The sequence below is a fragment of the Sitodiplosis mosellana genome, unplaced genomic scaffold (genome assembly GCF_009176505.1).
Source record: "Sitodiplosis mosellana isolate CC-2019 unplaced genomic scaffold, AAFC_SMos_1.0 Smas_scaffold_6167, whole genome shotgun sequence".
NCBI classification, from domain to species: Eukaryota; Metazoa; Arthropoda; class Insecta; order Diptera; family Cecidomyiidae; genus Sitodiplosis; species Sitodiplosis mosellana.
Genome location: NW_022601408.1, coordinates 2,998,669 through 3,023,757, shown reverse-complemented (window position 1 = coordinate 3,023,757; position 25,089 = coordinate 2,998,669). Strand labels below are relative to the sequence as shown.

Below are 25,089 nucleotides of genomic sequence, written 5' to 3'. Positions count from 1 at the left end.
ACATGATTTTGACAATCCGAAAAGTGTAAAACTGACTCATATTTATTGAAAATCCATAGAAATCGACGAAGACGAGCAACAGATGAAAAGACGAGCGCGCAGTAATAATCATAAACGGTAACCACCGCACACATACACGCGCATACACATAATTTCATATTTTTATTTGCGTTTCGACTGCAATTCTAGACCAAATGACCTTAGATCAAAGTCATCGGAAAAGGTCATTTACTATCTCAGTGCGCGCGCGTTGCGATGCGAGCCATGCGATTGATTTGGTTTGGTGTGTGCGCCGATGGGTTTGTTGCTGTTGCTGCTGTTATTTGTTGTTGTTCTTGTTTTACTGAATTGCCGAATGTTGTATTGTGCATTCAAATTCAATGCCGTTCATTCGATCAAATTGTACGAATTGGGCGATAGTGCTGCACCGTTATTTGGTACCGCTCTCTCTTTCTCCGTTCACATACACAGGATCGGACGGGATGGCGTTCTTCAAAGATAGCGCGCGTCATATTGATAGATAGAGAAAGAGAGAACGAAACTCAAATGCAAGTGTATGTCGTCCGTTCACAGTCCAAAAGCAAAAGCAAAAGCAAAAGTGAAAGAAAACAAGAAAGAAAGAAAGAAAGAAAGAAAGAGAGACAGAAGAAAAAAGAAGCAAACGAATTATTCCGTGTCTGTGGACAGAATGAAATAAACGATTTTTTCCCCGTATACCGAAAAAATAACAAAATTCTTATCATCAAATTTGTCAGTCTTTTGTTGAGTGCTCGTTTGTATGCTGTTAGCGAAGAATTTTCGGCTTATTATTAAATATAATTGCAGCTCGTCGCATTACAATTTTTTTTCTTTCATTTTTGCTTGCCGCAATTTTTCATCGATCCGTAATCTATTTAGATAAAACATTTCTGTTGTTGTTGTTGTTGTTGTTGTTGGTATTGTGGTTGTCTTAAGGTGAGTTTTGTAATTTGGAGTTTGCAAAAATTAATGTGTTGTCTTGACAGTAAAAAGATAGAGAGGAGAAAAAATAGGCATTCGATACGCTAATTTCACTTCAGATATTTAATAATGGTTGCCATTTTGCGTTTGTTTTTACTTCTTTGGTTACTGCTGCTGCCGTTGCTGCTGTTTTTGTTTTTGTTGTTGTTGTTGTTGTTGCTATTTCTGCTGCTGTTTTTGTGACTTCATGTCGTTGGTTTGGTTGCTTCATCGAAACGACTGATAGGTTTGGCGCACGCTGAATTGTTTGGTTTCATTTGCATTGAATGTATACTTCAAACGGCCAAAGAACACCCGAACAACAAATGAAGCATTATAAGATGGGCAGAGTTTTGAAATCGAACAGCATAGCAAAAAATAAAAAAAATACCGAAATCGATGAAAAAACACGTGAAAATAATGAGCCGACATGGAAAACTAGAATCCATCGTGTGGCCATTGAATTTGCCAGTACGTTCATTGGTCAAGCGATGATGATGCAATCCGACAAATTGCTGTGGACTCTGGAAAAAACAGCGACATGGATTTCCAACGGCAAAACTGGTAAGTGCAAAACAAGTAACGATCGAAAAAAAAAAATATCATTATTATTATTTCACATACGGAAAACACTCGACGCACCCAAACAATAATTGATTACAACACACACAGCCGCCGCGCCATCAAATTATTTCGGCACGCAAAACTATGCTGAAGTGATATAAACGCAACGACATTCTGACGAGATACGAATGCATTCCATTTTCATACAGACTTAGTGCGGACACTAAGACAGGAAGCGATGAGATTAGATTAGATAAAATTCCATGCATTCTCACTGTTTATGAAATCTTATGTGAATTTTTAATTGAAACTTCTGTTTATGTTAGTCTTTCTGAAATTGTTTTACATTTCAAACAGAGTCAACCAATTTGATTGAGTCATTCACATGAATGAAGCAGTTTAATTATCATTTCATTATTGGCTACAAATGAAAATAAAACCTGTCAGTCATACAATTGCAATAGGCAATTAATAACTTCACTAGAATCAATCGCATAATAGATAAACAAAAAAAAAAAATTAATCAACCGCGCATCGATTACTCACGTAGAATAGAAAACATTAAATCGATTTACAATAGCTGAATGTATGGAATAATGAATCTGCTGTTGATGTTGTTATACTTTTCGTTACTATAATAATCGATTTTTACAACGAGTAAACTTCGTGTTTGTAATTTTTCCATCAGTTGTTACTACAAGCTGAGTGTTTGGGTGTGTATTTGTGTAGTTTTTTTTTTTTTAAATTGACTTCAATTCACTCACTACTCGTTGTTTATTACTTGTCGAAGCAGATGGAAAGAGAGCAAAAGCGCCAGCTAGCTTGGTTAGACCACTTAATTGGTTCTTCTTTTTGCCAACTTTGGTTGCATTACGTTTCATTCGTGTTATGCTATCGTTGGTGTCGATTTGCCTAGGATTTGATGAAATTGAGGCATCAACAATGGTAACATTTTTGCATGAATCGCGTCGCAACATACGACAAGTATTGCTGGAAGCAAAGCGAAACAAACACCGGAGCTCGGCTATCGACTATGCCAAACAGTCTGCCTTATCATTTCTATCTAATCTGAGCAATTGTATTTCCCACATGCCACCCGATGCAACAGACAAAGTACACAGCAATAAGACTTCGGTAATTGTTGAATAACTGTTCATGAATTATTGGTTCAATGTTACATACATGGATGAGCTGATTGTTTTTTTCTTCTCTTCATTCAACAGTTGAATGCATCGGTGACGTTTGCAACTGAAAAAGATGACCGAATTACTACGAATAGTGAAGATAGCGATTTGGAAGATCAATTATACGAAGATTTCCTCAAACGCCCCATTGAAACGTCTGACACAGATGATGAAGATTTCGTGTTTGAGCTAAACGGCGACGATATTTCTGATACGGACAGCCAAAGTAGCGTCGCCACAGAAGATCTGTCTGATGACGATGCCACTGATGAGGAAGACACAAGTGAAGTAAGTATTCAAAATGGTGAAGTCGTTTCGAAAATTTTAATAATGCGGTAAATGTGCGATTCTAGGTTATAACGAGCGTACCGAAACATACAAATGGAAACGCAGCCGATAATGACAGTAATTATTCAGCTGCTACAGGTACCATTGCCCATCAATCCGAAGAAGGTGAATTGAATAATAGAAACCAGAACAAAAATACAAAACCAAATGAATTTTACTGTTTTTCTTGGAATTTGGTGTTAATATTTAACCTTTATTCATTTGATTTGTAGCCAATTTAGATTCATATGATGCTCAATCGTCAACGATGGGAAATGATGTCGATGCTATCTTAAACAGATTGATTGAGGATGCCGCCACAGCTACAGAAGCCAAAGGCGTTCCATCACATAATCGCGGTAAAAATATCAATCGTCATCATAAAAACGGCCGCAACCACGCAAAAACACAAAATAATGGCAAACATTTTAATGGAGCTCACGCTCAGGCCAAAAGCAAAAATGTTAAACATCATCAAGTCGAGTCTACGACCGATTTTATTGCCGAAGCTGCTGCAGCTGACCGTACTTAGATCCATTCACCTCAAACAATTTTCAAATGTTGTACCCAAATTGCGCTGAGAATGATTTATATTTTTGATTATGTGTTGTTTTTTTTTTAATGTTTTTTTTGCCATTTTTCTTTCGAACACTCATTATTCAGTGGAATTTTATTCGATAACAAACAAGAAATCCATTTGAGTCACTTTTCCTGCGAAAACTGTGAGAAACAAATGGTGAGATGAAGAAAAAAAAAAGTGGTGTCGTAAATTTTGCAATGACAAAAAAGATTTGTACAGAGAAATACGCATTCCGCAAGCAGAATTATAAAAACAGCCAATTGCAAAGCAAAATTTAAATAGAACATAGCCACAGAAAAAAAGTTAAACATTCTTACAATCACGAATACACATTTGACACATTCATATACATTTATATACGGGTTCAGCCGGCATATACAAATATACATTTAGAATTGCATCAAATTTATATATAAATATTATACATATTCCGTGAACATGATAGAAAAAATTAAAAATTATAGCAACTTCAACAGATTTTTGTACGCCTTTGTCATACCTACCGCTGTAATTTAAAATTCAAATTGAATAATTGTTACGAAACTGAAAACGCACATACGCGCCTACATTTAATAAACGATTACATACTACATTTATCGAGTGTGTGCTGAGCGCTCATAAAACCGTGTATATTGAATTTATGTGTCACGACAATGGCTCTCTCTCTCTCTCTCTCTCTCTCTCTCTCTCTCTCTCTCTCTATCATTTTCTCATGCAACTCGGAAAAACAAAAAGAATCAGTTTCACCAAACGGTTCGATTGAATCGTGTGGTAGTCATAGGCCATGGTTATATAGCATTCTTTCCGTTGGCAGCAGCAGCAGCTGTAGTAAAAGCATAATCCAATTCCAGTTTACAGCTTTCATGCCTTGCCTTTCAATGCGCATGGTCAATGTCTCGGTGCGTTGAATGTTGGTGGGTGAATTTGGCGGAACACTTAAGCGAAATATTACAATCGAGGCAAGAATCGAGCTGAAAAGCTGAATGGATTGCTGTGCTAAAAGGAACAAATACACACGAATGGAAATCCAGTTGAGCAATGCACGATGACGACGGTCGGTCTGTGACAGATGACTGACCGAAAACCAGATGGAATGCCGTGCTTACGACTATATTTTTTTTTCCTGCTATAGCACATTTTGCAGTAAAGTTTTTGCTCAAGCGACTGAATGTACGTGTATGTATGCGCGCCAATAGGCGCATATTACACTAAAAACAAATTTTTTACACAAATACACACGCACCAAAAAGAGGCGCCAACACATGTAAATTGTGATGATTTTCCCCATTGCTGCTACTGAGAATATTGCGGAATGTCTCGAATATCGCTTGAGGCAAAAATGTTGTCGATTGTTGAAGTTTCGCATGTGTATGCGTACCACATCGTCGCTCTCTTACTTGGAGCACACATATTTCTGTGTATCTGCAACTCACCACTTGATTAAATGAAACATTAGTTTCACACCAAACTCGACGAACGAAAACACACACAATTTTTTGTTTCGTTTTCTTTTGGTGTTTCCACGGCTAATCGAATCCGATTGGAATCCAATTAACATAAACACTTAGTACATTCAAATAACAAACAAACAACCAGTCGCAATAAAACAATCAACCCCTATTATGACAATTGTGATGTAGTTTAAGTAAGAACACTGCACCAAACAAGTAAATAGAAGAGTAAAGTTGACAACAATGAAAGAGAGAAATTAAAAAAAAAAAAAAACACGGCGTGGATGTTTATTTGCATTCTTTTCGTTTTTTGCAACGAAAACCTGTCAAACGATTTATTCTTTTTGTAATGATGTTGTCGCTTTGTAGAAACCAATTTAAGTATTTTCCTTGTCGCATTTTCATTGCTTTACTTTCGGTCAACTCAGTTCAGTTTCGTTTAGTTTGATCTCAGTTTCTGATTATCTCAGATGTTGATGTTGTTCGAATCAGTGTTACTCCCAATTCGTTTATATTGTGTGTTTGTGTTTCTTTTCAATCTCTCCGTAGGTTATGTGTTGTGATCCTAGTTTCAATTGAATGATTTTTGTTCCAACGGCAACGTAAAATAAATGAAATCAACCACAAAAAAACCAACGGTCTATAAATAAAACAATATGAATTATTTAACGACAAAATTTCGTGTATGGAATGAAACTATTTCCCACCAATTTTTCCATTGATAATGGCGGGGCACATGGAGAACGAAGTCAAAGGTAATTGTAAGGCACGCAACTCTCGTGTCAAAAACGAAATAAAAAAACATTAATCATATTGAAACTTATCGAATTAAAGGTAACGTAAAGTGTTCAGAGTCGGCGTTTGTGCACACAATTAAAGGGATTAAAAATGAGCGAACAATCACATTCTCAGTGTAAGGCAAAAAAAAAAACGGCGCCCACTTATTTTACATTCTGTGTGCTATAGCTAATGGGGAAACTGAGGTTATTGCATATAGTGAAATTAAAGTGGAAATCAAAATCAAAGTCACGGGTTTTTCGATCTGAAATTGTGGCACGCAAGACGATATACCCTTATCGATGTATAAGTACAAAGGTTGACAATCAATATCTTTTTTGTATTTGTGTTGGGATTTAAAATAAATCGAAACACAAGTGCACCAATTTTCATTCTTGTGCCACTTTCAATAATAGAATACTGTCATGTTGAGCTTACTGAAATAATAATTGGACAGCTGTTTGGAATTCTTTGAAATTGCTCCTTTGTGGATTTTGCATGAAAATCGATGAAAAATATCCGAAAACCATGTGAATATATCACTATTCACCGTTCACCGGGAATAATTCGGTCCCCGTGTGATAGTTTAATGTTTTATGCGCAGAGAGAATTCTAATTGGATTGATATTGACAGCGAACAGATGCAACCAATGAGTTGACGATCGCTATTTGATTTGCGTTTTGTTTGTTGGTTGGTTTTTTCATCGTTGTTTTTCTTCTTCTTCTTCTCAACATGTGATCACAGAAGACAAGACAACCGAACAAAGAGCACATTGTTTCAAACATCTAAGTAAATCAGCGTCAGAGTTAGATAGTCGCGATAGCTATACAAATGTACCGCAACCGAGTCCATCACCGCAACGAAGTGGGAGAACCGTAGCCGGCGTTTTGCAGCGAACGCATGGATTTTTAAGCACATTAAAAGTAATACACAAAGAAGATGATGAAGAGGAAGAAGAAAACGTCATATTATTGACGGACGCTAATTATACAATCATATAACAATGCAATGCTGATTATTTTGCAGCATCGCTGGTCACGAGGAAGGAGCAAAGAAAGGGGATATCATGCACATTCACACCACCATCAACACAACATCGATGGCGAACTGCAAGACAGTGAAGGCACCGATTATGCTGCCGATAATAGTTCCGATCACAGTAGTTCGGCAACCCATTCGCCACGACATAAACCAATAGCGTACGGAGATTCACCGTTGGCCCGGACCCATTTAGCAAAACTCGATAAACAAGATTCACTATCTAGTCAACATGACCCGACCAATGTCGATGCCGTAAGATCTTCAATATCAGCTGCACAGGTGCACAAACACGCTTTTTGTCATATGCCACATGATGCACAAAATTTGATTTACATTTTTTTTTGTTTCATTTCTTTCTACAAATAAATCATGCTCGTTAGATCTTTGAATTTATCCGATTAGTAGAATAGACAGGCTACTAATCAAATAAAAACATATTCTGTGTCGACTTTATGACATGCGGCACGAACAATAATTTATAAATTCCATTATGGACTGGTTGGCAATTTCCAAAGCTCAAAAGTGAAAACGAATTGTATCGATTCATATGTGTTTCCATATTCCAAATTTCGTCTAGTTTCGCGGTGTTCTATTGAATGTTTGAATTGATTTTTTTGCAGCAGACTCACTTGAGTCTTGTTCTTAAATTACCCATTCAATTTATTCGAATCTTTATTCCTCGGTGGTTGCGGAAAACTGAGATAAAACTTTTTAATTGTTTTTTTTTTTTAACTTTGTTTGCGTCAACAATTCACATTATTCGACTCGGCGACAATTTTAACTTTTATCACTTTTCTACATTGCACCACACTTAGCGAATTGATAAAAATTCAACACTCGATTCGGCCAAAAAATTCTGTATTTCATTGAATTTGGGACACGTTCACAAGAACCAGATTGATTATTTCCTACACAAATATGTTATAAAGAAATGATTCGATTTCGATTTCATTTCTCATGCTCGGCTTTCATGTCATACCATAAACAATAGTATAAGCTGACACGTTTGCTTTCGAAGTTCATAGCATTGCCATTAATCAATAGTCAATGTTTGGTCATTTTTTGTTGTTGTTTTCAATTTATCGGCGTTTCCATTTGTGACCGTTTGAAATTAGTTCAAATTCATTGACTGATAAAATATAGATGCATTTCTGAATCATTATTAGACATTCAAAAAGACATTAAAATTAAATATTCCATTTGAAAAAAGAGTCACACAAAAAAGCCGTTCGAATTGAATACGGCGAGAGAAAAAAAAAAGAATGACAATTTCAAAAACTAAACGAAGGAAAGTTTGGCACAAAAAATAAACTCCATTTCACTTTTACGCGGCGATTATTCATTTATTGTTCTTTGGTGATTTATAAATGTCATTGTGCGAATGAGACAGAGTTGAAAAGCAATGGAATTTTTATTGGATGTCAGTGATATGATGGCGTATTTCATTGAGGGAAAAAAAAACGGTAAAATTAATGAGTTTTGATGTGTGTTGTGGTTTTAGGCTGAAGAGTTGCAGCGCAAACGAGAGGCTACACTGCGGCAGCATGTCTTTTTTCAACTTCGCATTCACCTAATCAGCGGCCATAATTTAAAGCCAATGGATAAAAATGGTAAAGATTTGGTTCAAATGACTGTCATAAATTTGTTGAAGCTGAAATGGCATAATTGAAGGTTTTGTACCTTTTTTTTTTTAGGTACCAGTGATCCATATGTTAAGTTCAAATTGAATGGTCGACTGTTGCATAAATCAAAAACGGTACACAAAGATTTGAATCCAGTATGGGATGAAACATTTATTGTCCCCATCGAAGACCCATTCCAGAGTATTCAAATAAAAGTGTTCGATTATGATTGGGGGCTCCAGGATGATTTTATAGGCTCAGCATTACTTGATCTCACCACACTCGAGCTGTCACGAGTCACTGAACTCATGATTCCTCTTGAAGATTCAACGCAGCCTAGCGGCACAAATGCAACGAGTAAAAGTAAGTTGAGAAATAAATTTACACCGTTGTTTTTGTAATAATATCAAATTGGCAACTCTTAAATGAACACAATTCCTCCTCCGGTAGTGTTAATCAAGTTAAATGCAACACTTTGGCCACGCACACAAGAAGATAAAGAGCAGGTTAGTTTTATTTTTGGATATAGTATATTTTGCGATCGATTTTTAAAGAAGTTCGCGGAAAAAAGAAAGTTTATAAATACTAATAAAATGCCATTCGAATAAACCCAAACCCAAACGAAACCAAACAAAATAACAAATTGGCAGTATTTTCAACGTAATCCGCGTCTTGCCGAAACGTCCAAGCGAATGAAATCGCAAATTTGGAGTTCAGTCGTTACAATCGTATTGATTGAAGCTAGAAATTTGCCCAGTGATACGGAGAATAATGTATGCGAGCCGTATGTTCGTTTTCGGCTTGGCAATGAAAAGTACAAGAGCAAAACCTCATGGCAAGCCCGATGGCTGGAGCAATTTGACTTACATCTGTTTGACGAAGAGCAATCATTAGAAATAACTTTGTGGAATCGAAGCACACAGTACGGTAAATGTGTAGTCGATTTACGGAATTTTCCACGCGAAGAAACGCAAAGCCTATGGCAACAACTGGAAGATTCCTCAACTGAAGTCTATTTTATGTTGACAATCAGTGGAACAACATCATCCGAAACGATAACCGATTTAACCAATTTCAAACCGGACGAACGTGAGCATCTTGTGATTGAGAAACGCTACAGATGGCTGAAAACTTTTCAAAATCTACGAGATGTGGGACATTTAACGGTAAAAGTGTTCGGTGCAACGGGATTGGCAGCGGCCGACTTGGGAGGCAAATCCGATCCTTTCTGTGTTCTTGAATTAATCAATTCACGATTGCAAACACAAACCGAATACAAGACCCTATCACCGAATTGGAATAAAATTTTTACTTTGTAAGTATATCAATTGATTTTCTTGTGCCGAATCGAAGAAAACTACCATAGGTGAATGGTTTCGATCTTGATCATAAAATTTTTGTTTTGATTTACAGTAATGCTTTCTACCGTTAAATTAAGTAATGCTTTTGCCCACTTCAGTGGTGCATTTGACCATTAATTCACATACAATCCCGTCCGAATCGGATGAAATTCGGGTATCATCCAACTGTACGCTACACTCGAATCACATCCATTTGTGACGGTAATAACATTAAAATGTGTATGCAAATACACGATGTAATACGGGTTAAACCCGTAGGTAAGTTGTTGTATGTAAGATTTTCTCAGTCAGTTGGTCAATTTCAATATCCACACCAATATTTACCAAAGTCATAAATGGATCTAGTTCAAGTGAAGCGTACAGTTGGATGATACTCGAGGTGGGTCCATTTATGACCTTGTTTCACACGTGATTTGTTATTTTTAATCAATTGATAGATTCATAATCGTTTTTATATCCTTCTAATTGATTTGTTTTTACCGTTTTTTCTACTTCCATCGTGACGTTAAAAATGACGGAAACTACACACAAATGCGGGCCGTAATTCGACCGTTTACATACGCTTGGTAATGGATGTATTTGCGTTAACAATTGTTTCTTGGGTACAGTAATGTGAAAGATGTAACGGCTGTGCTAGATGTAACTGTGTTTGATGAGGATCGTGATCATAAGGTTGAGTTTCTAGGTCGAGTCTGCATTCCGTTGCTTCGCATCCATAATAATGAAAAGCGATGGTACGCATTGAATCTATGTGGTCATTGCTTTACCTTTAGTCTTAAAATAATGCTTACTTTTCCATTTATCATTTGTTACTAGTTTCCATTAATTGACCACTATCAGTTCGTTATATTGCTATTAATTTCATTTCTTCTTTCTGATTCTTCCCCTTAGGTACGCACTGAAAGATAAGAAAATGTTCAGCCGAGCAAAAGGCAATTCGCCGCAGATTCTGCTCGAATTGAATGTGGTGTGGAATCCGCTACGAGCGGCAGTTCGAGCACTTGAACCACAAGAAGAAAAGCTCGTACAGCAAGAAACAAAGTTCAAGCGTCAAATTTTTCTGCGTAATGTGAATCGTCTAAAATCGGTTGTTCTCTATTTTCTTGAATGGGGCCGATTCATCCAGTACGTATCGCCCGAAAACCACAATCAAATAACCCGTGAAAAGTGAAAATTAACAATAAAATTAACGATATACGTAATTTTTCTTCTTTTCTTCATTTCATTTTGTTTGGTTTGTTTTTTTGTTTTTGATTTTGCCACCAAACAGAAGTTGCTTTGAATGGGAATCTCCGATACGATCAACAATCGCATTCATACTGTGGGTTTGCGGTTGCATTTGGATGGATATATCGACAATTCCAGCAATTTTGATGATTATCATGCTAAAGTATGTATTAACACGTATTGCGTGTGTGTGTTTCGGTTTGTAATTTGCCCAATGTCAATTTCACACAAATAAAAACTGACGGAATCAATTTGTTAAATTAGAAATTGGTTCGTGCGATGGATTACGGGCACGTCAGCGCAGTCGGCCGACAATGAATTCGATTATGGCAGCGATGACGAAGATGAAGAAGACAAGGACAGGGAGGAGAAGAAGACCATAAAGGAGCGCTTACAAACGATTCAAGAAGTTTCGCAAACTGTACAAAACTCAATCGGGCGTTTGGCTTCGCTGGGCGAAAGCGTTAAAAAGTGAGGCAAATTGTTTTTTTTTTTCCTCTTCACAACCGCGATACATCGATCACCCATGAGAGATCGTCAAATGAACGATCGCATGATCGCTTTTGAATTTCGATTTTATCTCAATATATTCATCTTTTCATTTCGGTGTCTCTTTCGCAGCACATTCAACTTTTCCGTATCAGAGCTGAGCTGGTTGGCCGTAATTCTGTTGGTTTTGGCCTGTCTCGTTTTGCACTATATACCAATTCGTATACTGTTATTGGTCTGGGGTTGTGTTAAATTTTCACGTCGTCTACTTCGTCCGCATACGGTTCCAAACAATGAAGTACTGGACCTGTTATCGAGAGTGCCTGATGATGATCAACTGGTATGATAAATCATTCCTAAACCAATCGATTTTGAACGAATCTTTCCTATCCAAATGACTGACTAGTATTTTGTAAATGTATCATCTTTTTCGCTCTCTTTCGCTCTCTTTCTCTCGCAGATAATGTACAGAGAAATCGCGCCGCATATAGCTCCCGAGATCCCCCGAAGAGATTTGCGCAAAAAGTACAAGGCCTTATAAAATGCCTTTTAAAGGCTGCCTAACTTCTGAACATTCAATGAAAACTGTTGAAAGCACATTTGGCGCAATTATTCGCATAAAATATATTGTTGACTGTGAACGCACACACATACACACACACACACATCAGTCGTCTAGGTCTGAAACCCAATCCCTTTACACAAATCTGAAGAAAGAAAAGACTACCCCAATTTTTGTTTTTCTATGCAACTTATTCATGTTTCGAGATTCTCTATCATCATCAATAATCTTTATCATAGTTTCCCACTTCTTTTTCTTTTCATATATTCATAATGTCATTCAGTGTTCGAAATGAAACTTTTTAAATTTAACAAACTTCAAATGTTCAATTCATACCAAATAATCAAAACTTTATTTCAGATTTTAAACAACCAAAGAGAAACTACAATACTTTAAAAAAAAGAAACAAAAATTTTATTTTATGGCCTATTTGCATGGTTTCCCCTCTTATCCTCTTGTGTCCAACCGATCGCTTTTAACTTCTTATCAACTAACACCAAATAATCTATTTATATATATATATATATTAGTATCAAAACAATTTCAACGCAGATTGTAACAAATCTATATGAAAACAAAAAACCAAACTCTATGAACACTAAACATTTTTTGAATTTCGTCAATTTGAAGATAAGAAAATGTAAGAGATACTGTTATTGTAAATACTAAACGAAATACACCAGTTTTTCTGTACGCTTATGCTATGCGCTTAAGTAGCTTATTAATCAACGACAAACAAAGGGAACCTGCAATTTATTCTCTGTCTGCACAATGCTTATTTGATCGTCAATTATTCAAAATAATAAGAATAGCCATTTCTAAACGGTTTTAAATTGATAGGTAATGAATTTTAGTAAGCGTCAATTCTATGCACTTCAAAGTGAACAAAATAAGAAAAAAAAGAAAGACAAATGATTTTAATTCAATCAACTAATGAACGATGCCTTATTTCCGTTTTCACTGATTCAAACGTCCAATTAATTTTTAATGTGAAAACCGACAAAAGAAAAACAAACGCTATAGTGAATGAAAACAAACGTTAAATGAGCATATATATTGAATTTGTTAATTTAAATGGAATGAAAGCTTGAAAAAAAAAACTATGCATAAATTTTTACGAAGTATGACAAAAAATGATACTTAGAAGTGTCGCATTGAAACACTTGACACTCAGTGCACATAATGAAAACTATAACGTGCAAAATTTTTAATGAGCAATTCATTTTGGTTGCATGTCTTGTTGCGCTGACTTAGATCTTAAATTGCATTCATTAAATCTGCAAATTTTTGTAAAATCGTGATGTATTTATTCGTTTTTTTTCTCTTTCATTTGTTGTTAACTTCTGTCGCTCTGATTTAAACTCACGAAATTTCAGTATGCGCTGCTTCTTGAAGCCACCTCAAATCAACTAAACGACAGCATTATTCTTATTTTCAAATACATTTAGATATTTAGATATATTTTTATCATAATTTTCTTCCAAATCAAAGTTCTATATATGTGTGTTAATACAAACTTTGTTGCATATTGTACATAAATAAATTTATACATAATAATATTTTAAATGCAAATTTAATTGAATAATTCGACGAGCAAGAATTGAAAGAAGCAAATCAAGAAGGAAAAGAAGAAGAAGAAGAAGAAGAAAAGAGCAAACGAAGTAAGCAACAAATCGATAAAATATTTTACAATAACAATGCAACGTACAAAATACGATATAATATTAATAACAAGATCGAAAGACAAATAAATCACCTACAGACACACAAACACACATGCCCATTACCTTGCAATTCAATCATCATGAAAATCAATTTTCTCTTTTTTCATTTTTCTTGAACACAAACACAAACACACACACACACACACACACACACACGATAAGCATTCATTCCAGCCAAACACGTTACCATTTCCAGAGTCCAATCAACACCACTCACACACACACATCACGCATACACTAACAATCACATCCATTCAAGTCTCAATTTTTTTTATTTCATCTCTGCGTCTGAATTTGATCTAGAAATTTTTGAAAAAAAAAAAAAAACTAATGATATTGTTATTTTATAAACATTTACAAATGTTAAATCAAAATTAATTCGTCATCCCGTTTAAATGAATAAATAATTGAAAAATTGAAATTGCGTTTGGTTTAGTCTAGTCATTTATTTGATATTAATTACGCAGGATTAATGCGGTGACTAATTTGTCGACCGAATGAGGGACACATTTCACATTTGAATACGACGATTAACGAACGAAACAAAAAAAGCCCAATATTTTCAAACCACGTTTCACATTAAGCAAAATAAGTGGTTCAATGGAATTTTGTGGTGATGGCATTTCATCGACGTCGTCATCATCATCGTCGTCGTCGTCGTCAATATGGACGGAATGTTGACGGGCCCAGACAGACCAAACATTAGCAGTACATTCCATCGAGTCGTAAACGATATTTTTCTTTTTAGTTTTGGGTACATTTTGTATACATATTAGCCCGTTTGCTGAATGCAAACACAGTGATTTTCTTTCGTTATTCGCATCAGTTAAGCGATTTCCACCATCACGCACCAGCACTCACCTCAACCGCAGCAGCAGCAGCAGTTACTGCAGAGACCAACTTTCATAGCGCCATGCAGATAGACTTCACTTCAGTTATAATTTGGCCGCGAAACGTAATGCACACCGAATCGGATAAAAAGAAATTTTTGTATTTCTTTCCATCGTATCTGCGCTGATTCGTTTATCGTAGTGAATTCACCAAAACGAACCTCACCCGATCTGTGTTTTCATCTTTTTGTAAAAAAAATTTCTTATCATTTATCAGAAGCAAAACTTTTATTTTAGTTTTTTTCGTATTTCGTTGTTGTTCGTCTTTAGAGAATATAAGAAACTCTCTCTTGCCAGCTGCTTTAGTGATTAATGTGTGAATTTTTTCTGTGAAAGATTTGTAGTTTTTTTTTTTTTTTTGTCTCTCAAGAAGGTTTGATTCGTTCAGCCGTTTATAAGAAGAAAACAAAAATTAGCGTCATACGACGTTAGCAAAAAATATCGTGATTAAAATATCTACCGGGAAGAGGAGGCGATCGTAAAAGTGCTAAAATAATAATGAAATGTACTAACTGACCATTTTACACGGATACAGTATTTTTTCATTCGCTTACCCACCCTCATTTCGAATTAGTTATTAATTTTGGAAAAAAAAACATTTTATTTGGTAAGTTCAATTACTTTATTTATCAATTAAACAAACAAACAAAAAATGCATTAAATTGTTATTGCTTAGCAAAAATCGATTTTACGATTTCGAGAGGAAAAACTCGAATTGATTTTTGCGATCAATTCATTAAGAAAAACGAGTAATGACAATATCAAAGAGCGAGTAAAATCTCGAAAGCATAAAAACAGAGCGTCTAATGCAGTTTGAGCACAGTGGCAGTGAAAAACATATTTTCCGACAAAAAAAAATTCATTCATCATTACTGAGAGACGAAGAAGAGAGACGATGAAACAAAAACAAAAACATTTATGGTACACGACATGTTAAGAAAACGAAATGCAATGTAGAAAGAAAGAAAGCACATGAAAATTAGACTATCGGTTTCGCTTGAATCGTTTTTATGCTGTTAATTCGTACGTGCTAAAATGGAATTAGTTTTATTATTCAGAGTATTTTTTTCATTCTGTTTCGCTTCGGTTTTGGTTTAGCTCTTCGTTTTAGATTTAAAAAAAAAAAAAACTAAAGCACATACAATAGCGAGTAGGTTACACAGAAATGAGTCAAAAATCATACTTATAAATGTAATCTATATAAAAAAAAATATATATACAGAGTTCTGCGCTGTGCATAGACTGGTGCTAGTGCTGCTACTTCTGCACGGCCGATGATCATAAAAGCAAACTATTTGTTATGAAGCCAATTAATGGCTTTCGTTTTGTTTTTGGTCTCTGCATCTTGCTGTCCCTCTTTCTCTTTGTGCTGCTTTTAATTTTCTTTTGTCTGATTATTAGCGAAATTATCATTTGTATTTTTCATTTCAGTTGAAATTTTTTTTATGAATTCCATAGTAGTAGTTTTGGTTTTTCTTTTCTATCTTCGCATGTTTTTTTTCTTCTTCTTCTTCTTCTTTTCATTCGTTTGATACTGATTCTTAAGCCTTTCTTCGTTGATGTCATTATCTTTATGTCGATTGTGTTCGGTGTATATGTGTGCTTGTGCTACGACCACGGACCTAGTTGTGAAACCAGCGTGTTTGTCATTAAACCAAATGAATGGGCAAGAAATTAAGAAAGGCGAACGAGAAATGCTCAATGCCTCACAGAAGTCTCCCAAAGCAATAAAATGAATTTATTGCCAAACATTTAATAAACACTGATGTAGAATTATAATTTATCGTTTTTTTTCCTTCTGCGGAAATATACAGGGAGATAGAGAGAGAGAGAGGGAGAGAGAGAGAGAGAGAGAGAGAGAGAAAGGAAGAAAGCAAACGAACGAACAGCAAAAAAAGCGACAAGAGAAAGAAACAAAAAAGATCAAGAAGCAAGCAGAAAAACAAATCCATCACCTGTGAATAATCTGCATGTCGTAGAAAATGTGTTACAAACGATCTTCGTCATATTTGGCTGGTGTGTGCATCGAGCGCTTTCCATAAATGATTATTTTTCACGAAAAAGAGCAAACTAGCAACAGGCAATCGGCCACAGCATTCGTAACACCACCAAATATGTGTATTGTTACATTTCTGCACAATCTCTTGTTTGTTTTTTCTTTTCTTCACCTTCTTCTTTTTCTTCTCTTTCTCTCATTTGTGTCGCACGGCACAGAATTCGATGCAAACAAGTCACCATGAACAGAAGAAACAGCCGATAAAGACAGAAAATATGCGTCAAGTGAAATACATGAAACGCGCCGAATGAAGAAAAGGAAAGTATTTTTGATGACACATTCAGACTGCATCAACACCTTCGGCACAGAGCAAGCATATGCATGATATACCACATATAGCAAAGGTGTATAAAAATATATAACACTTACAACAACTATAATTTTTGCTTTCAATCGAAACGGATGGTCGGTCAAACCCGTTCAAAAATCTCCATCATCATCATAATCTCACATACCGTGCATATATTTGAATTCAATGCGAAATGTGAACTGTTTAATGTATGCGGGGCACTTTTCTTCGGCCGGATATTTAGAAGCCGAAACTGAAGCAGTAAAAGTGATATTTATACATCCATATGTATATATGTAACGAAAAAAAAAAAAGATCGACACTCAATTTCTTTCTCGAACAAATTTGTCGAATGAATATTTAATTTGCGCTTGTTCGATCTTTTCACATTTCAATTATGTTTTGAGCTGCCATTCGCACGTTACTTCCCGTTTGAGATCTTATAACTTGAGAAAAGGTGAAAAGATGAAAATATGTACGCACCCACACACACACACACACACACACACACCGATCACCGATATGTGGTCAAATGTGACAAAAACAGACATGAAGGAAAAGTAACGAAAAAAAAGACTTCATTAACACACGCCATAGTACTATAATTGGCTATTGTCAACGTCTTATGACACAACAAAAGCATTTATTTTATACTTTGTATGCTCTTTTCTTCTTCTTCTTTTTTCTTTTTCTCTTTCAAATCGAGTTCACTTTACACAAAATAGCAAAGCTCATTCGTCCATCATGGCGATGATACACAATGGCTTCGTTCCGTTGATTTCGGTTAAGTGTTCGCTTTACGATCGCACCGATGGTGCCAACACACAACATGGCCTCAAAAGGCCCATTTCAAAGCACTTTAAAGCACTCTATACACTATACTCTGTATATTATGATTAAGTTTGCCAATTCTATTGTGCGTGTGAAATGCGATAAGCAAATAGAATTTCACTCTCAATCTCTTGTGTGTTTCGATATTGCCAATTGGTGTGGTTTGCATGAAAATTATATATGAAATTGTATAAGACTTGCTGGAATTGCTCTTTCGAAAAATTCCACGAATCAGAGGAATTGGCCGATACTGATTGGAATTAAGAAAAATAAATGGGCTGGTCCAAAATGAGAATCGCATTAGCAAATCATTTTTGTAGAAACAACAACACAGCATAAACTCACCGGCAAATACATACACTTTATCACTAAAACGCAAACAAAATTATACATTTTGAATAGGATGCACATACAGTCAGCATAATGACGGATAATTTATTTGAATAGCTCGACCATCATTATTTTTTTTTTTTTTTGTAAATAATTTAATACGTATAATGTGCACAAAATGCTTTGTGTTTTTATTTATCTCTATGTATTTTGGTTTCGCCTTGTCTTAACTCATTTTTTCCCTCTGTCTCCGGCTGTTGTTGCTGTTGTTGCTGTTGTTGCTGTAGCCATTGTTGCTATTCGCACGGGAGAAAGAAGAAATGTTACTACAAAAGTAAAACGTTTTCCGTATGTGTCTCATGAAAATAATCATTTGCATATTTCATGAGCACGTCATATGATATTATTTTAATGTTATTATTCCTGCTTGTCTCTTTTGCTATTTGTGCTTCTGTTTCATCTCGGCACCGATGAAACGAAGAAAAATAAAACAGCAACGAACTCGCTCGCGGTAAGCACATACGCCATTTGAATAACTTTCATTTTTCATCACCAAATCGTTGCGCGCGCGTACTGTGCTTATCAATTCTGCAATAAGCACACGCACCCGTAATATGTGAAAAAGAAGAAAAAAAAGAAGAAACGAGCAAAAAAACAAGAAGCAAAGAGCAAAAGCGCGACCAATAATGCCGATCGAAGAAAGCGAAAAAGGCTGCAGCATTACATCGTCTTGCACTTTATGTACGCATCGATGCGATGACGGAAACTGAGAGACGCGCTTAAAATATGTCAATTAATGGTCGTTTTTGTGCAAAACCAGTTCGACACCAAGTTGTTCACTTTCTTGTTTACATATTTCGATCATTTAATTATTGGGTTGATGGTTTTAATGACTAATCGGAAGTTGCGCGCTACGCAAGCGAACGAACGAATAGACGAATGGAATAAGAAGAGATCAAAAAGCAATTTGAAATTGGAATTGTACCGATTAATCTAGTTTTCAAGCGATCGCTGGCCATGTCATGGTGTTATGAGTCTTCAGTATCGTCATCGTCATCGTCATCGTCATCGTCGTATTCGTTGTTGTCACTTTTACGCACATTACAAATGTGGTCATGCGCAATGGAATTATCGATAAACTATCTAAGATATGCAGGTAAATCGTGGGTTTTTTTTTTTCGTCATCATCATAGTTGGCATAAAATATGTTATAATTTCAATTGGTTGTGTAATATATGAGAAAACGAAAAATCCATGCGATTGCATTCCGTTGGTGTAAATCCAATGTGTGTGCCGGCGATGACAAAATAAAGGCAACCCATTAAATAAAAAAATTGAAAACAACAAAAACCGTACACACACACTGGCTTAGAAAAAATTAAAAGTAGCAAATGCAGTGGCTGTGCATTAGAGTGTTATATGCAATAAAACTAACGCACAAGATGTTATTGGCTAATCCCAAAAGACGACGTTAGTCGGTGGAGAGAAGCGAACTAAAAAAAAAAAAAACAAACTATGCAGCAAATGATTTAATCGTTTTGAATATTTTGCAATGTGCTGAAACAACTCACTGAGGCTAGGCTTACTCAAGAGGCGACAAGACATAAACATGCCACTAACGAAAATAAAACTGGTTTGCTGGGTGTGTACGGACTGGCTGCCTGTTACCTTTTAGCCTGTGACTAACTTCGGAGAAAGTAGTGAGAATTTCACATCTTCATATCGTTTCATGTTAAAGAGATTTATCTGAAATTATTGCAATTTTTCGTGAACCTTTTTTTTTCTTCTCTTCGTCTTCTACTGTTTCCACCGTTGCGCCGTGGCCTCCGCTGTTTTTTTTCGCTGATATTGGTGCTGTTGCTGGTGGTACTGTGTCCGAAACGGTGTCGATGCGCTTTACCGCACAAAGATGGATGTGCACTTGCCTATATTTAACCACCGATCAATTTCTTCTATCGCTTGTCTTCTTATTTGCTTCGTTGATGTAACCAGAGTCGTATCATTGAACCGCTTTCGTGTTCCGCAAATAAAGCAGTTGTGTCTACCAAACCGCATTTAGTTCACTACGTGTCGCCACAACAAAATTTAGTGCAAATTGAATCAGTTTTTATTGTGGCTAATCTTGGATGTGCATCTCATTTGCTCAGTGAGTGCAGTATTGTTGAAACCAGATATTATTTTCTTCACTTTAAGCACCGTTGTTTTGGCGTAAAGCGAACAATGTTTCAATTTAAATGAATGAAAGTAGGCAATGATATGGTGCTGAGGCATTTGTTGTGTGCCGCCAGATATATGATCTTGTACTCGACAAAATAAATTCATGTCTGAATGCCAACTAAAAAAAAAAAATTTAGAGTTCTAGGCCTTTCGACATAACGTTTTACAGGCATTTTTCGGTGCACCGTTTATGATTTATGTGCAAGTTTAAACAGCTCCGTGAAAATTGTACATGACGTGAGAAAAACCCAAATTTCTCCACACCAAACCATCATACGGCAATTACTGCCCCATTCAATCATTCACGAAGTTATTTTCGGTCCATTATGTTGTTTTGTGTTTTAGAGCTTTTCATAAATTAACACAAACATGTGATCATGCTGATAAAGTGGCTACAAATCAAAATTATTCTTAAGTAGTCGAAAATTGTGTTCATGAAGAGTATAATATAAAAAAAAGACTGCCACACGGCGAAAAGCACTCAAAGAATGCGAACAGAGTGATCAGCAAAGATAGAGAGCGAGAGCGAGAGAGAGGGAATAACAGCACCAAGTAATTTAGCGTATTATACGCCACTCTGAAATGATGCATGATTTTTGTGTCTTTTTCGTTTTCCGCTTTTTATTCGTCGTACACACATAAATTTCAACAAGTCCATTTGCTGCTGCCCCGAACTGAGATTGTACTTACTGTCGTCTCGTAGATAGTTTTAGGCCGGCAACCGACTAATATTTTAATACACATATTTTCACACAGAATCACAAATTCAAAATATTCAAGCGTCTGACCGTCGTCATGTCGGTGAGTTCACGCCATGAGTCGTGGACAGTATATGTGTGTGCATGTGTGTGGCGACAAGTCTTTTCTTTTCATTTTTTTGCTCTCTCTCTCTCTCTCTCTCTCTCTCTCTCTCTCTCTCTCTCTCTCTTCCATTTATTACAGCTATTACTATTACCAGATCATTATTATTGTAGATACAACATGCATGCGTCGTGAGGGTAATTGATGAATTGAAGGTGAAGGGAATGAAAGTAAAATCAAAACCTTAAGCTTAAGAATAATACATAAATTCGAAACGACATTGTGAAACTTTCATCTGAAGAGGCATTTCATTACACGTCGTGAGATGCTTGTACATTTATACGAGCACATTGGAAACGATTAGACTCAACGTACTACATATATGCACATTTATGAGAAGAATATAATGCGGCATTAGCAGAGCACCGCTCAGCCAGTCAGACAATGAATGAAAAGAGAAAAAAAAACACAACAACAACAACAACCACCAACCAAAGTGTACAGTGGAAGAAGAAGAAGAAGAAGAAGAAGAAGAAGAAAAAAATCATACGCCAAACAAAGCAACGCGAAGAAAAAACAACAACATACATATACCTATTGCTATTCCATCGCAATGTCGGTGTACAGCGTTGAATACAATGTTCAATTTAACAGCTATGATACACGCTCACGATATTGAATATACTTGAACCAAATCTGTCGTGGTTTTGGCTGCTGCTGCAGCAGTTTGTCTATCTCAAAATGGAATTTTTGTCATAGATCGCTATTAGCTACAGAAGTTAACTATCGAACGGTCGATTTACAGATATACACGATGCATGATCATTGTTCGAATAGGGATAACAGCTATAACAACAACAAAAAATTGTGTAGTCAGAAGAAAACGAAACGAGCGAATGAACTAAAAAAACGATGTTTCGATTTCATGCCAGCGGCGAATTCAGAATTCGGTGAAACCAATGGAAAAGCTTAATTGATGTCAATTTGCTGCATGCCTCGCACAGCGCGCTATCCACATCGATTTAAACCACAACAAAGAAAAAAAAAACAGTTACCAAAATCCATACCGTATCCAAAACATTGACAAAATTGACAAAAAAAAAAGAAACCAACGTTAGAGTAAAACAAAAATTGAACGTGATGAAAAACCAAGCGATTCTTTTTACATTCGCCGATAGTTATCAGCGGTCGATTTATGACTCACATAAAATAATTAAGATTGAAAGAAAACACGCACGCGCACGCGCACAACCAAAACCCAACATGGTACACAGCATCATAGAAAATCATAACATGTGTACTGATTGCAACATATTACTCTCGGCTTTCATGGCAGCATGTAAATCGATCGAAAATTTCAATTTTCTTTCTCTTCTTCAACCGTGCTTTTTTTGTATTCCTCTGTTTTCCATTCATTAGCTGAAAAATTAAATGAAAAGCGAAAATAAAAGTGAATGAGAAAAGAATGCGATTTCTTATGACTACATACAGAAAAATTAATACGGTTAAGGTGTGAGTGTGTGTGCGCGCGCGCGCGCGCTGGTTCTCATCAAAGTCGTTTCGAAAATGATTGCCACATTGTTCTAGGTGTAAATTGCGTTTAATTTACCTAATAATGCACGTTCAAAAGGCAACGTGACAGCTACATTGTTTCCAAAAATGGAAATGTAATGCATATTGAATCATGCCCACCTCGTGAATAGCCAGAAAAAATGTGAGATTTTAAAAAAACGATGGCATTGATTGCGAAACAGATTTCGGAAAGAATGCATACACTTACGGCACCATTTAACACGTACTATAAATTCTTTGGTGAATTTTTTCGTTTTTTTGTTTTACTACATTGTTTTGCCCAGCAGCAACAGTAGAGGAGGGGCAGTGGAACATGAAATTCCGAAAAACAAGATGATGATGATGACGACGATGTTTTTTTTTTTTTGCTTTCAATTTCATGAATTCAATAAGTGATTTCGTCCGAAGCATACGAGCAAAAAGAAGAAAAAAAACGACGCCCGAATTGTGTTTCTTTTCTTTTTTATTTCATTTCGGTTGGATCTTTGCTCACTCTCGCAATCAGAATGAATTTTTTTTAAAGAAAGTGAAATTGGCTACACAGCAACCACATTTACAATGGCATCGCAACCGAGACTCGAACACGTTTCATTTATATACATATAATATATTTTCTTAATTTACCTCTCGATCGATGATTACATGCTATGTTTGTAATGCGTGCGTGTGCGAGCGAGCGAGCAAGCGAGCATTCCACTCATTTACAAAGAAGATTAACTATATTATCAACAAAAATCCATAACATGAAATCGTAAAAGTGTGTTCATTCAAAAAAATCAATTTTTGTCGACATGAAACAATCGGCATTTCAATTTTTTCTTCTCCCAAACAAAATGATACGGTTTAATGAATGATCGCTTTTTAACATTTCAATGGCCATTATCAATGGGCATCGAAATTCGTTTTGCACCTCAATTTCATAAACAGATTTTTTTTCTTTCCGGTCACAATGAGACCCGAATATTGTTTCTTTTGCATACATCAAATACATATATACTGCGGCTATCGATGCGGACAGTAAGCATAATAGCATCATGGCACCAACAATAACAATAGACTCACGAAAAAGAAACGACGAAAAAATGGCGTTTACGTTGCTGTATCGTTGTTCAGTATGATAAAAGCCCATAAAAAAATGAAATAACAAACACAGCTTGAAAATACCGAATGAAAGAAAATGGTTTTGTTTGTATGTTTTTGTGTGTGTGTGTGTGTGTGTATGTGTATGCGGTTTCTCAATAAAAGATTCAAACTTTCTGAATCGTAAATTTAAAGATAATTGATTTGCTAAAGTTATATCTACAGCGGCAACAACAACAACAGCAGCCAGCGTTTGCAATGCTAGCGATCACAAATGTATAAAATAAAGTATGTTAATAATCAGTTAACTCGTACAGATTTGTAAAAAAACAAATCTCTCTTTCATGCCGTATTGTGTTGATGCGTTGAATGGAAAACAAAGCAGCCCAGACCAAAAGCGCCAAGTATTTGAGTAGTGCGAATGCACAACATGAGCGCATGAATACGAAACTATACACCATAAAAAATAATTCAACTGAAAAATATTAAATTATTTGTTTTTGTTGTTTTCATTTCGATCTCTTTGCAAGCACCTGATCTACTCGGAAAAATACAGCAATCAGCACAATCGGAGGAGAGTATGGTGGCTGCTTTGCGCTATCTTCTATATGTTTTGTGCTTGCGATCTTTTCCACCATACCGTTTGTTTGCTTTTTTTTCGCTTTCTGGCTACGATAGTTCATCATTATTCTAGCGTTCAGATATTTTTAGTTGACGCTTTTTCTACTGCCGTTTCTGCTGCTACCTAAAATGATTGTAACACTTATCGATATTTTGCCGACCGCGCTCCGTCTAAACAATACGTGAATATGTGGGTTAGAAGGGCATTTAACGGTCAAAAACCTCTGCGCAAATCACTTTTATCTTCAAAATGTCGATATTCCATCCGGTTTCGAGCGCACAGTTTCAGTTTTCTCTTATTACATCTTCACGTTTGCCATATATTCTGCGATGCATATCTTGTGACGCACTTGTAACTCAATTTATGTGTTCACTGCTTATATCCATGTTGCATGCGCAACTCGCTTCTGATAGATAGACAGATCATTTATCAATGATTATTATGAATTCCCTCGTGACTTAATTACCTCGTGATTAACGGCGATTAACTTGATAATTTCCTTCTTCTTTTTTT

General features: G+C 35.9%; 2 protein-coding genes across 10 annotated transcripts; both read left to right on the top strand.

The window, feature by feature from the left end:
- The first annotated feature begins 326 nt into the window (after positions 1-326).
- On the top strand, positions 327-4,256 carry LOC129575505 (dentin sialophosphoprotein-like). 2 transcript variants are annotated; one of them, XM_055459236.1, is made up of 6 exons: positions 327-954; positions 1,226-1,542; positions 2,333-2,676; positions 2,766-3,014; positions 3,080-3,179; positions 3,287-4,256. In XM_055459236.1, the coding sequence occupies exons 2-6, from the start codon at positions 1,266-1,268 to the stop codon at positions 3,583-3,585; spliced, it is 1,269 nt and encodes a 422-aa protein (XP_055315211.1). In that variant the 5' UTR covers positions 327-954; positions 1,226-1,265; the 3' UTR covers positions 3,586-4,256. The 2 variants fall into 2 exon arrangements, with proteins under 2 accessions (XP_055315211.1, XP_055315212.1); XM_055459237.1 differs by having other exon boundaries at positions 330-954; positions 2,336-2,676.
- A 134-nt stretch (positions 4,257-4,390) lies between these two features.
- On the top strand, positions 4,391-12,863 carry LOC129575501 (multiple C2 and transmembrane domain-containing protein). 8 transcript variants are annotated; one of them, XM_055459230.1, is made up of 14 exons: positions 4,391-5,278; positions 5,634-5,839; positions 6,607-6,785; positions 6,889-7,155; positions 8,405-8,513; positions 8,598-8,888; positions 8,976-9,031; positions 9,176-9,840; positions 10,495-10,620; positions 10,778-11,011; positions 11,157-11,276; positions 11,378-11,584; positions 11,735-11,942; positions 12,063-12,863. In XM_055459230.1, exons 2-14 carry the CDS (start codon positions 5,809-5,811, stop codon positions 12,141-12,143), a joined length of 2,574 nt encoding a protein of 857 aa, XP_055315205.1. In that variant the 5' UTR covers positions 4,391-5,278; positions 5,634-5,808; the 3' UTR covers positions 12,144-12,863. The 8 variants fall into 8 exon arrangements, with proteins under 8 accessions (XP_055315205.1, XP_055315199.1, XP_055315198.1 ...); XM_055459224.1 differs by having other exon boundaries at positions 4,392-5,278; positions 6,610-6,785; positions 6,889-7,182; XM_055459223.1 differs by having other exon boundaries at positions 4,392-5,278; positions 6,889-7,182.
- Positions 12,864-25,089: the final 12,226 nt, after the last annotated feature.